This window comes from Canis lupus, chromosome 1, assembly GCF_048164855.1.
Source record: "Canis lupus baileyi chromosome 1, mCanLup2.hap1, whole genome shotgun sequence".
Classification (NCBI taxonomy): Eukaryota; Metazoa; Chordata; class Mammalia; order Carnivora; family Canidae; genus Canis; species Canis lupus.
In genome coordinates this window covers 65,640,344-65,654,995 of record NC_132838.1, presented here as the reverse complement: position 1 = coordinate 65,654,995, position 14,652 = coordinate 65,640,344, and the positions used below count along the sequence as shown (strand labels likewise).

The 14,652-nt window shown below is 40.8% G+C and overlaps 1 protein-coding gene across 6 annotated transcripts in view; it reads right to left on the bottom strand.

The window, feature by feature from the left end:
* The window catches only part of NCOA7 (nuclear receptor coactivator 7), a 154,479-nt gene that overhangs the window by 68,968 nt on the left and 70,859 nt on the right, over positions 1 to 14,652 (bottom strand). For all 6 annotated transcript variants that reach the window (XM_072833062.1, XM_072833082.1, XM_072833056.1 and 3 more), the window contains one exon: positions 7,620 to 7,840. In XM_072833062.1, the coding sequence (XP_072689163.1) occupies positions 7,620 to 7,840 (221 nt within the window). The remainder of the gene's footprint in view (positions 1 to 7,619; positions 7,841 to 14,652) is intronic.

Genomic DNA, 14,652 nt, shown 5'->3' with positions numbered 1-14,652 from the left:
TCTTCCCTGAACCTCACTCTGCTTCTCCCTTCCTTCCTACTCTTTCCTATCATCTGAAAATTCAAGGCACAGCTTCTGCTTGTTTTAATAGATGGATCAAAAACTTAGTTGGGGAAATTTAAAATTTAGAAAAAAATAAGAAATATAAAAACCAATTCTGTACAATAAAACTATATATGGTCATTAAAAAATAGTTGAACAAGAGAAGAATTTTTCAAAATCACCCATTTTATTACCCCATTCAGAAAAAAAAATGTTTGCATTCTGATATCTATAATATATCCAGCAATTCTCCATCTCATTTTTTGTACGTATACACGAGTTATTTTTTTAAACAAAAATGGATTCATAATCTATACACTATTGCCAACGTGCTTTCCTACCACAACATTTTGTGAAAACGTCCCACACTGTTTTTCTACATCATTTAAAAATAGCACATAGTCTCCCACTTTATGTCATTTATGTTTTTATTTCATCACTATATAAAACAATGCAATGAAGAAGATGTGCTATGTTTATATAATGGAGTATTATTCGGCCATAAGAAAAGAACAAAATCTTGCTATTTGCAATGACATGGATGGACTTAGAGAGTATAATGAGTATAATACTAAGTGAAATTAGAGAAAGGCAAATACCATGATTTCACTCATATGTGGAATTTAAGAAACAAAATAAATGAGCAAAGAGGAAAAAAAAAACAGAGGGTAGAGGGTTGGGGGGATGGGTGAAATAGGTGATGGGGATGAAGGAGCACGCTTGCGATGAGCACCGGGTAATGTATGGAACTGTTGTTCAATTACTATATTGTACACCTGAAACTAATATGACACCATACATTTACTGGAATAAATATAAAAAAGTATAATTAAACAAGTAAATGTAGTAACAAAATAAAACAATGAAATGATAATCACTGTACTTAAATCTACTATGCTCATGATTGGTTCGTTAGGGTGAATTTCTACAAAAAGAACTGTTGGGTCAAAGGGTATGGAAAAGGTAAGTCTCTTGATAAGAATGGTTATTGCCTTGCATAAAGATCTGATCACATTACTCTTTCACCATCTGGAGAGATGGAGCATATTTTTTCCTTTGCACCTTCCCCAGTTCACTTCTAATTTGATTTTTTTTAATCGCGTAAGCTGCAAAATTACTGACCATACATAGTCTGATCTGCTGTCCTTTTCTCAGCCCAAATCACATCTGAGTACTTCTCTTACACTGAGATTTCTCCTAATACAAACGTAATATGACAGATTCATTAGGGAACAAGGGTTGGATTAAACAGATCAATTATAATAGGACTACACTCAGCTCTAGTACAACAGGTTTTTTAAAACACAGCTGCTGGGTTCAGTGACTGCAGTTTTTGCTTCAACAACGACAAGAACAGATTACAATATACTGCGTGAACAGAGCTGGAGGAGGACATGGAAGGAGTGCCCCTTGATCACCTTCAGGTTACCAGGGGCTGGGGGACCGGGAAACAGGTAGATGTTGGCCAAAGAGCGCAAACTTCCAGTTTTAAGATACTAATACTGTATGATATATTTGAAAGTTGCTAAAAGAGTGGATTTTTAAAAAGATTTTATATATTTATTCAGAGAGACACAGTGAGGGAGAAAGGCAGACACACAGGCAAAAGGAGAAGCAGGCTCTCTGTGAGGAGCCCGATGTGGGACTCGATTCCAGGACCCCAGGGTCACACCCTGAGCCAAAGGCAGGCGCTAAACCGCTAAGCCACCCAGGGATCCCTAAAAGAGTGGACCTTAAATGTTTTATGTGACCCGATGGAGGTATTAGCTAGAGCTCTCGTGGCAATCATTTAGCAATATATACGTGTATCAAGCGCCTTAAACTCACACAGCATTATGTCAGTTATACGTCAATAAAGGTGAAAAAAAAGTATGACACCTTTTTATATTCATGCCTTCTCAATTTTTAGAATTTTTATGTTCATGCTTTTAACCATTATTTGCAACAGTTATGTATTTCTAATTTTATGTGTATTTAGTTGCAATGCTTACCACCAAGTCTTTTATAAAATAGCATTTCTCATTCTTGAGGACTAGATTTTGATGTGTCTCTCAGGAAAAAAAAAAATGTCTCTCCCACTCATAACTTTGTTGAGGCGTTTCCTAAGACTGAGTATGTCTGAGAATGTCCTGTTGTCTTTGAGCCTGAGAAACAACTTTTACTTTCTCAACTCTGAAGATTCTGTGCCTCCGGGGTTCAACACTGTGAAGTCTGTGCCTGACTCTCTTCTTGGGTCCCCTGTACTTGACATTCTTTAAAAACCTTATTATTGCCATTTATCGACAGCCTGTACACATCGGCCCCAGTTTCTCTACATGCTGAGTCTTCTTCCTCATTCTGCCCAAAGAGGGTGAGCTCTTTTGATGTCCAAAGTCAGGTGTGAAAGCATTCTTCTTACACTGTGATTACTACTTCTGTTTGCACTGATTCTTTGCCTCTTCACTCAGGACCCCCTTGTCTGTCATCTTCCCTCTTATCATTTATGTTCCGTCCTCGACAACCCTGTGCATTCTGGGGGGTACCTGTCAGGTTTGTCTTGTGCACCACCTAGGTTTTCACAGTGTGGCTTCATTTATCCATTAACCTGACGGCCCTGACGGCCCCAAGAAGCACAGGCTTAATTATTTCCATCCTAATAATTTCAATTTATTTTATATCCAAGTCCCTCAAGTCTCTATATTCTGTGTGATTTAAAAACAAAAAATTCATTCAGGGGCTCCTAGATGTCGGTTGAACATCCGACTCTTGATTTCGGCTCAAATAGGTCATGACTTTGAGCTCTGCACTCAGGGGGAGTTGGCTGGAGGTTCCCTTCCTCCTCTCCCTATTCTCCCCCTGCTGGCACATGCTCCCATTCTCTCTCAAAGAAATAAATCAATCTTAAAAAAAGTTGATTCAGTTAATAGCCCACATTAAATTCCATTTTAATCCTGTATTCTGTGATTCTTTGAGCTCTCAAGAACCAGAATGATCATTATTACCTCTGAATAGAAGGAAATGCTATTATATGTTGTGGTTTGACCTACTTTTATGTTTGGGAATTCATTTATCATAATAACATAACTTTGGCTTTCTGAACTTATGTGAAACAAAGAGAAACGGCAGATAAAAAATCTTCACACATGTGGTTACAACAACTCTATGAGAAAGTCGTCTGTGTAAGGGAAAGGGTCAGGGGTGCGTTGTGGAAAATAATTCAGCAACTGGTAACTTTCGCATTGTAGTAAAACCCCAAAATATTTAAAAATGACAAGTAGAGAATTTCATTTATTTTTTTATTCTTATTAAGTTTCTTTCGCATTCAGGAGGAAAAAATACTATTTGAAATGATACTGCAGAGGTTCTCTCTAAATCTTTGACCATGATAATCACAACACTGGCAATACTCTTACTTAAATGTTTTCTGTTTGTAAAAATGACCTCCCAAATCTCTTCAAATATCTACTTCACTACCAGGATTTTCAGTATTAATCTTTTATACTAAAACACTACAAAAATCACAATAATATATTTTATTCTAATTTAGGCTTGCCTCCCATATTTGTAAAATGTCTCCATCTTTTTCAGATCTTACACCTGCATACCTGTGTTTTAATTAAAGAACTTTCCTACTGAGACATTACCTACTTTGTGAAATTCCCATCTCCACTTCCACAGAAGCAAGGATATGCTTTCTTCTAAATTAAGGAATAATGTATTCCCCTAATACAAAAAAATTGTCTGATATAATGCATGCCATTAAGGTATATTTTGATACTGTTAACGTGGATGAGACAAAAAGATACATATGTACACATTCCAACATAATTGTGTCACATTTAATAACTTAATAACTAATCTTAAAAAATATATTAAGATGTACTATGATCAAACAATTCTTTAAGAGTTCATATAAATTTTAAGTTTGGAAAGACTTCTATATATCAGTAAATAAGTGTAAGCACAGAAGAGTTGCCCTCACACAGTCCAGAAGCGGTGGGGGGTTTGGGGGGGATATTTATAGTGTACCAGGCGCCACACTAGGTGCTGGATTCTAGATTTATCTCATACCATCTGCCTCCATGTAATTACTTCACTTTTGTTCTCCTGTTCCCCTCTCAGAAACACAACATTTTTAGAATTTGCACCATTTTGTTACAATGGGGCAACTTCAGTGACTCGATCTTTCCATAACCTTTGTTATAGCTATCTAACCGTTTTGTTCTGCTAAATGTCAGGAGATAGCAATGAATTGTTATCCAAGGCTTACATGAGCCACAGATAAATCTAGTTCAACACCGAAAAGATTTTTTTGTCAAAATATGCTTCCTTAGATTAGGCTGACGTTAGTGATGTGGAAATAGATACCTATGATCTATCTAACTTCCTAAAATAGAAAGTTACCATTTTCCTTCTCTAGGACTTTACATTTGTTTAATATTCTTTTTGCAAAGCCCTTGGGGTATGTACTCTATTACCCATTTTTTCTATATTTTTTATTAACATTAAAAGTAACTATAAAACATGTAATATGTAAAAAAAAATTAAAAGAAACACTTGTAATTTCTGTACTCTGAGGAAACGATAATCGACATATTATTCTAGTCTGTTTTTCTATTTCATGATCCTCTGTCATCCATTAACTTTTTGTTGTGACTCTGCATGTTCCCTGTCACTTCTTTTACACGTATGGGTTTATGTCACACCTTTAAGGAACAATTTCCAGCCTTCTCACCTGTAATCTAGGGCCCTTTGGACAAATCCACTTGGCACCTCAAAAACATCTTAGAACACAAACACCTTGAACTCTTTTTTCGCTCTTGAGTTCTCCAATTTGTCAAGTCTTGACTCTGTTCTTCTTCTCCCTCACACACTAGAATGGTCACTAAACACTGCTGATTCTAGGAGCAAACTCTCTCTTAAGGGTGCCCTTCCCCTCTGCCCCAGTCTCCAGCCAGCACTACCTGACGTTAAGCCCATTTCTACCCAATGTCCTTCGATTTATCATCTCAAAACACACAGTTAATGCAGTTCCCCCAAGAGCTCCCAACTGACTTCAGAAAAGTTCAAATCCTTAGTTTGCTGACAAGAAGCTCCCATTTTAGTGTCTTCTCCCCAGACTAGAGCCACAAAGGAAGCAGAACTAGAAATGGGTCTGCTCTTGATTTGAGGCCCACTGCTCCACCTAGTGGTACAGAACAACGCCCCGGGATGGGATTGGAGAATAGGCCAGGTCAGCCGGGTGAGATCAAGCCAGCCTGCCCACGTGGGTGTCTGTCAACTAGAGACGAACTCCAGAATTCAATCGCCACCATCTAGTGGTTTTATCTAAGCACTGAGTTCTCCTAAGGGAATGCCCCAAACCTCTAAACCAGTTATCACTGCCATTCTTGGGAAAGGAAAAGCTATGATGGCATCTCTACTTACTGCTACCAAAGAAAATCACGAGTAATTCTGCCCCAACTAATGCACTGCCACCTATATCCTTCCAGAATTTTCATGAAACTCAAACAAACCCAAACAGTATCCCTTCATCTATGTATTAATTCATATCCTCGATGCACATGTAAAGAACACCTGTAACTCAGATACCAAACCAAGCTAATACTACGGGGTCCACGTGATGACGGCCTACAAACAGGAAAGCAGAGAAGTAAATCCATAATGACAACGCAGAAGGAGAGTCAAAGCTGACCAGGGACGGGGAGGGCTTCCAGTGAGAGAGAAATGATGACTGAGCTGATTTTGTGGTCAATGAGAGTTGGGTGAAGCAAAGAGTGGAGTGAAGGGTACGGTTTCAGATTCAAAGCATTACGTGTGCAACAGAGCGCAGCACGTTAAAGCGCTATTCTAACGGAGCATCCACGGTTAGCACAGCACCCTGGCCGAAAGCAGCCTCCGCCAACAGGACTCTACCGGCGTCTTTCAGTGAAACCTACCAAGCAAAATCTCTCCACTTGAAAATGCTTCTTAAGCAACAGCATTTACAAAGAAAGGCGAAAAAAAAAAAAAAAAAAGAGAGAGAGAGAGAGAGAGAGAGAGAGACAATATTTTAAACTGCACAACTACTAAAAACCACACATTATCCACTCTCCAATGTGCACAAACCATACTGTAAAAGAAGATGAGAAATGCAATTTTCCTTAATCCTCTTCCTCTTTTTAGATATAAGGGGTAATACCCAATACTTTAAATTTTAAGGGAAGTCTCACAATCACACAGAAGTTTCTTTCAATAGGTGACAGTTTCAGCTTTTTATAAGATACTGAGTGGCTCTGAAGCACCCCTTAGGCTCTATAATACATGATAGATCCCATCATAATCCACGTGCGACATAATCTCATGCGGACCGCGATGAACCACACACTCCACAGCAGATCCCTCGTCTGCCTTCTGCCCAAGTAATGCCCACGGGGTCGCACTTGTTCCCACCCCAGGGGCAGCCCACTTCATCTTTGATGAGCGCTGCTAGGAAGTTACAGGACACCTGGAGACAAGATCTGTCTTGCAGTAACTCTGGCCTTAACTGCGACCGAAGATGGGGCCCCGGGATGAATCTGCTGCAAGAGCAGGTTTCATACACTGTCATCTGTTCTCCGAGACCCTGACTTCTCCTTCTCTCAGCCCAGCAATCTTGGGACACTGCGACCGGGAAGCCACGTCAAGGTGTGACTCCCAGTTCCCCATCTTTGCCCTCTCCTCTCAACACACCCCAGGCCTGCATGTGATAGGAGCAGTAAGTGCGAAGTGGATGGTTCCAGTAAAGCAGGATGATCACCTCCATCATGCCAGCTACGCCACTTCCATTAATGCGGTTACAGATGCAATGAATATTCTGAGTAACTACATGATATTGCAGACTTATTTTAAAATTTCCCTTAACCAGGGACACCTAGATGGCTCAGCTGGTAGAGCATGCAACTCCTGATCTCAGGGTCATAAGTTTGAGCCCCATACTGGGCATAGAGATTCCTTTAAAAAAAAAAAAATTCCTTAACTAAAATTCCCAAGACTTGGTCTTTTGTTTGCTTGTTTCTCTTTAACTGATGGATGCAAGGCCATGTCTCTACTATTTTCTATTGTCCAGCTGATGCCAAACAGAGGGCATTTCTAGCAACGTATTTATGTGGAATCTGCTTAAGATTCTCTCTCCCTCTGCACCTCCCACCTTTCTCTCCGCCTCTATACATAAAGAAAAAATATTTCTCATACAGGGAAAGTGACAATCCACTGGATAGATATTTATTAGCACACACTAAGTGCCAGATTCTGGGAACACAAAGTTAAATGAGACGCATCAGATTATGTCACTGTTGTCCCTTTACACGAGATTATATATATAAAACAAGGGTGGGTGGTACATCAGAGGTCTCAGTAAATTGCTACTGTTATTATTATAACAAAGATGATCAGTTATACATTAATAGTCTCTTAGAAACCACCAGTTGTTTTTGTTTTGGGGGAGGGAGGGGTTTAGAGATGGAGAGAAGAACCTGAGCAGAAATCAAGAGTCAGACGGTTGACCTACTGAGCCACCCAGGGGCCCCCATTATAGATTTTTAGAATGAAGATGCTGCAGTATTGCCACCAATACTAACCCGTACTATAATATCTCTTCAGTTCCGTACGTCTGATCTCCTTTAACTGATTATTTTTTCTCTTCTTTTTCTCATCAGTGAGATATTCCTCTTCCACAGCAATGTTGCACTTTTCTTGTTCTAAAATGACTGTTTTAGCATCCTCTTTTCCAGTATGGGTCCTTGTAGCAATAGCTGAGGCTGTCTCCGCATTTTGTTTGGCTTGTTTTTTCTTTTTCAATCTAGGAACGGGGGTGGGAGGAGGAAAGAAAAACATTGAAGAAATTATTTTCTAGGAGGAATTAGTTTCATGCCTTTGGGCTTTGAGGAACTAATTAACTGATACAGAAAACACTTTCTTTATATTACCGTTAATCATGTGCTCCTGTTCATTTTTTTCTTTTCTGATCATTTAAAAAATTCTTACCTGGAGACCTGTGGCGCTTCCTCAACTTTATATCCTCATTACTTACGTCTCAGAAAATGATTAGGAAATCCCCCAGGCCTGTGGAAAAACAAGATTCTTCTACAGGCTACTAAGTGTTGAATGTTTTTTTTTTAATCAAAATATATGACCGCCGTATTTGCAGTGTTACATTAAAAAAAAAAAAAGGGGGGGGGGATTCCTGGGTGGCGCAGCGGTTTGGCGCCTGCCTTTGGCCCAGGGCGCGATCCTGGAGACCCGGGATCGAATCCCACGTCGGGCTCCCGGTGCATGGAGCCTGCTTCTCCCTCTGCCTGTGTCTCTGCCTCTCTCTCTCTCTCTCTCTCTGTGACTATCATAAATAAATAAAAATTTTTAAAAAAATAAAAAAATTTAAAAAATTAAAAAAAAAGGAGTTTCTGGTTTTCAATGGGCAAGCACATTTGTAAAAATAAATCCTTTATAATTGATTCACACACTGAGTATAAAAGTTTGGCGAACTGGCTCAGGTCTGAGCAGTTCTTTTCCTTGACACATAGGACAGCAGTACTGAAGAAAGAGCTGCACTTCCTGAGACAGAAAACACCGTAAGGACTATATATACAGTCACCCTTGTGTTACTAATAGCTGACTGCGACAGCAGTTAGCATATTTGATGTTTGCTCCTTACTCCTAAGTCAAAGAGATGAAGTTTGCTATAATTTGCTGAAATCCAATAATCCCAAATATTTCCCAACTGATGTATCACTCTAATGTGTCACTCTGTTCTTAGCAGCCCTTCCGAAGAATGCTTTCACCTCCAGAATATGAAGAATGGGGTCCTGGCCTGTTATGAAGCACTCCGCTCCAATGTAAGTATCTTTAACTAGGACTCTTTTTGCTCGCCCCCTTTCTGTTTACACATGGTCACAGCTATCTCTTACACATACACATGTCCGGTTCCTTTGTCTCTTGAGCATCTATCTGTACATTTGATGTTGGGAAAGGAGAAGGAAATGTTTTGGGAGAAAAATGAGATACGTATCGGACAATAAAGGGACTGAGGTTGGATTTTCTGCTTTGCTTTCTTTGTGACATTGAACAAATCCATTTAACGGTTTGGAGAAATCCCTCATTAAATAAGAGACCCTTATCTAACAGGGTCTTTTATTAGGATCAACTGAGGTAATACATGTCGACACATAACACAGACATCATTATACGTCATGACAACTAAGCATGGTGAGATACGTAACACACTCAGCTTTGGGGATAGGGCGTCGTATTCTAACAAGACATTCCAACTATGCTGTGATTCACTGAACACGTAGCAGCCATGCTCTGGGGTTTCCATTGGCTGATATGTGACTATATGGCCCAGGAGGAAGGACAGCTGGACAACAAGCATCGATGAATACACTCTCCATCTCTTAGGTTAGCTTTTTATGTTTACTTGTTAAAACAACAACAAAATCCCACACACCAAACAAAATCAGAGACTCATGAAAAGGAGTGCTATTCAATAGACATGTTTTTATTTTCTAACCTCAGATTTTAAGCCATTTGGTTGCTTTTTGAGTTTTTTTGTTTGTTTTGTTTTCTGGTAAGAGTGGGTGGCTCTTTGCAATGTTGAGTCAGATAATGTTCCTAATAAAACAATTTCTTTCTTGATCAAGATTACTATGTGAGGCTGAAATTAGCATGCAGTAACCTAGATGTCATAGAGACCAGCACTTGGCTTAGGGAGGTTGATGCAAGCAGCTGATTATCTGCATCCAGAAACTAGCTATGGATGGGCTGATGTTATTCTGATACGCTGGCTTATCAAAAACATGCATGAGATGAGCCTTACTGCCCACCTCCAAAAATCATTCTTTCTATGAAGAAAGAAAAGAGGAGTCAAAAATTAATTCTATGTAGCCTGAAATAACGCGGCCTCTCCCTCTTCTGGATTTTTCCACTTTATGTTGATTTACATGTCCTCATTTTCACGGTCCCCACGACAATTAAACTCACTCAGATCTAGGGCACATGTTTTGATGAACAGCAGCACTGTCTGGGGACATCTCATTAGAGACTGATTTTCACACGTGGAAATAACAAAATGGGATACATTGTTATATTCATTTGCCCCTTGTTCTACACAGACCATTATTGTCATTGCTTAGAGCCAAAGTAGTTGTGTTTTAAAGGGGGAAAAAAAAAGGCTAGAAAATAGCAACATCAAACTTGTTTAACAGAAAACAGAGTCCAGTTTGATACGTCACTGATTTTACCATCAGCTATATCTTTTGTTTTGACTAGAGGATTCATGAGAGTTTGTTTCTTTGGAGTATACCAACACGACTAGAACATTCTGATCTAATAACTGGGAAGCAGATGTGAGTTCGGGAAGCCCACTGTAAAATCCTTCCTTCAGAGCATGGGAACACATGTTTAACCCCCCGTCTAAGAGGGAGCGGCTGCCATCCGACGTAGGCGGAGCAGTTCATGCTCTTCAAACGTTCCTGTTTAAGCCTTCTCTGTCGTTCTTGAAGTATCTATCATGGTAAGACATTCTCACAATAGGTTGGCGTTAGCACTAAATTAAGGTAAACTGAAAACAAAAGGTCACACAAGAAAATAAACCATTTTTTTTTAATGATCCCAAATGTAAAGTCATTTATATTGTGGACCCCCCCTCCAAAAAAAATACTTAGCAAAACATGTTCAGCAGATGAATGACTATACACAATGAGATGTATTTAAATTTGATAGCTGTGAACAGGAGTCCAAAAACCTACCTTTATTTTGTTATTCCGCATTTACGTTTCTTTAAAAGAGATCGCGATCACATAAAACTCTTATTATTCACTGTCCTCTCAGTACTGTAACTGAGCCCTATCGGTTCTGTCTGCTAAATCTTTCCCTCTCAAATTCACCTTCTCTTCTTGATCTCTGCTCCCAGGGCATCGTTTCAGGTTTTCACGATCTCTCTGGACTATTTTTCAGAAGATAATTATAGTTTTATTATGAAACGTATACTTGAATGAGGGAGGCAGTATGGCTTGCTGTCATGATTCTGAGCTGTTTATTTGCTCCTTCCCTACCACAAAGGAATATTAAAGGACTTATTCTGGAATCTCTTGGCTTTTTAAAATCAAAATGTTAAAACTAAAAATAGCAGTCAACCCAGAGTTAGCAGATGAAGAAATAAACAAGTTGATACTGCTAAAGAAAGTGTTTTTAGCAGCTGAATGAAAACTTGTTTTTCCTCTGAAGCTTTTTCCTTCCCTAAAGGAAGTACGTTCGGGGCATTGGCAACAATCAGAGCCAGGGCCTTGAGCAGGTTCCTTGCTTTGTCTCTGCAGAGGTCTCTCCGGCCACTTGCTCACATCCAGGGCAATGACACCCAGAGAGGCATCTAGCGATGAGACGAGGCTTTTGTGAGCACTGGAGTGGACGCTCCTTGAGGGCAGGGATTTGTCCAGGTTTTGTTAAAATGCCATACTCCCCGGGCCTCTCCATGGTACACATGAGGTTCTCAGGACGTATTTCTTTTTTTTTTTTTTTAAGATTTTATTTACTTATTCATGAGAGACACAGAGAGAGAGAGAGAGAGGCAGAGACACAGGAGAGGGAGAAGCAGGCTCCTTGCAGGGAGCCTGACGTGGGACTCGATCCCAGGTCTCCAGGATCAGGCCCTGGGCTGAATGAAGGTGGCATTAAACCGCTGATCCGCCCGGGCTGCCCACAGGAAGTATTTCTTAAACGAATGAGGCCATGTGCTCATTAAACGAATGAGCAAATGAATGAACAGATAAACAAGGCTCTGTCTGTGATCTGCTCTCCTACATACACATGGCCTCCATATCATCTATCAGATTTCTTCTGTAGGAAACAGGGCAAATGGACTGAGGTACCCTAGATACAGGCCCTCAACTATCACCTTGACCAATTCTGTGTGGCTGGGGTGACACAAATCACTCTTTAAAAGCCAGAGCATATCCCACTCCATGGGCTTAACTATGGGCTTGTGGAAAGAATGGATGACCCCACTTTCCTTATGACTGGATTAGATGATGCACTTGGGGATGCCCTTATTATTTTCTGAGACAACTCTTCTCCCACCTGCCAGTGATTCCTTGTAATTAGGATATGGTTAAGCCTGCACCTCAAAATAAAGAGAGTTTCTTGATGGTTTTATTCCTTAATCATATTTGTCCCAGGAACTACCTCTATTAATGTAAAAGTGCAAATAGAGGCTTTAACCAAGCACACAACAGTCCTCCGGGTAGAAGCAGCCCCAAAACTCACTATGGGACAGTCCCTGACTGTAATGACTCCACGTATGGTCAACAATGTCTTAGGAACCAAAGGCCGCCAATGGATGATGGGAGGTGGACTTATTAAGTACGAGGCTATGTTTATAGATATACCTGGAATAATCCTTAAAACCTTCATACTTTAAGCCCAGCTACCCTATGCCTGGGCCTAACCATTGTACTTCCATGTCAAACATGACTGCTCAGAAATCACTGCTCTTATCTATTCTAGTTGATCAGACTTAAAAGATTCCCCTATTGAAACACAGACAACAGTTGGTTTACTGATGGCAGGGGTTTCATGAAAAAGGGGACAGGAAAAGCTAGGTATGCTAAGTCAATGTAACTCAGATTATTGAGGCCAAAGCCTTCCAAGCAAATACTTGTGTCCAAAAGGCAGGGTTAATAGTGCTCATTCATGCTTAACAATTTACAAGAGTCCTGAGGCAATGTGGAAAGAAAGGTATTATCAAGTCATAACTCCTCAATCAAATATGGGCCTGAAATTATGAGTCTTCTTAAGGCTGTACCCCTACCTAGGGAGCGGCTGTAACTCACCTCAAAGGACATCCAAAGCACATGACTTTAGAGTCCAAAGGAAACAATTTGGCAGACTACAGCCAAACAGGCAGCACAAAATAAATATTAACTCCAATAAAGTCCATAGCTCCAGTCTATTCAGACCAAAAAAATTCACACAGCCCAGAAACAAGGATATTCAAAAACACACAAGACTGGCTTAAGAATAAGGGGGAAAAAACTTTTATACCCAAAACTAACCAATGGAAGGTAATACAGGATTTACATTAGGCTACTCATGGGTAAAAAGGCCACTGAGTTGATGAAAACTCTGCTAAGAGAAACTGCCTAGATTTGGACTCCCTCGGTCCCTACAAAGTGACAACGGACCATCCTTTATTGCATGGTAGCTCAGCAAATGGCTTGGGCCTTAAATATGTATTACTATTTACATTTGGCCTGGCATCCACAACCCTCTGGAAAGATGGCCCTGTAAAACCAAGTAGCCCTTGGGGCGCCGAGGGGGCTCAGGTCATGATCTCAGAGTCCTGGGATCGAGCCCCACATAGGGCTCCCTGCTTAGCAGGGAATCTGCTTCTTCTTCTCCCTCTGCCTTTGTCCCATCCCCCTGCTGGTGCTCACTCTCTTTCTCTCAAATAAATCAAATTAAATCAAATCAAATCAATCAATCAACATAACTAGCCCTTGATATCCTGCTGCAATTCAAGGAGGCCTATAATTAGATGGGTGCCAGGCCCAATGCTAGGCAGCTCTAACTTGGGGCCACAGCTCCTCCCAGGCTAGCCAGGCCGCTGTACTCTGGGTGTTGCCTGAATGCACAGATGCATGATTAAAACCATTACCGACACAGCCAACCTTCCAAACTTAAAACAACAGTGGACACATTCTGTGTTATATTCGTACGAGCACCTAGCATTCATCTCTGTTCCCTTCAGGGCTGGAGGATGTCATGGGACACACGGATGCTCTTAATATGTACAGGGTCAGAGCCCCACATGACACTAATGATAGCTTTCCCCCACCGAACACCGAATTGACTCAAGTGCATAAAACAGGCCTACAAAACAGGATGGCATCAGAGGCCGGAACAGCAGCACGACGTGGTACATGTGCCATTATTAAAATGCAGTACTGGGATCCCTGGGTGGCGCAGCGGTTTGGCGCCTGCCTTTGGCCCAGGGCGCGATCCTGGAGACCCGGGATCGAATCCCACATCGGGCTCCCTGCATGGAGCCTGCTTCTCCCTCTGCCTGTGTCTCTGCCTCTCTCTCTCTCTCTGTGTGACTGTCATAAATAAATTTAAAAAAATATTATTAAAAAAAAATAAAATAAAATGCAGTACTATGTATAGATTCCAGATTATCACCAGCACGCCATGGGGCTATTAAAAAATTTGAATACCCAAACTGAGACTCTACAAAATCCTTCTGTCTCATTCAGGGATTCAATTCCTGGTTTGGAGCAGGACTCTGGTCAACTATTAGGGGTCCTGTCTTTGGACTTCTCATCCTTACAGCCATATTAATCCTATAACACGCTGCCTTTTCCAGAGTCTCTCTGCTTGGTGCTGGGACTCAAGGGCGGCCGTGACTTCACGTCCACAGATGGTCCCCACCACCCACAGAGCTACTTCTTCACTGTCTACGTTGGACTCAGTGGCCCCTGCCTTTAGTAAGTCCCCTTGATGTTCCCCCACTGACCCACAGGGACGTAGAGTCAGGGACAGCGCGGTGCCCCTACACAGCTGGAAGAAGCTACAGAAGATGAGACCTTCTCCCTTTAACAATCTTAAACATTTAGGGGTCAA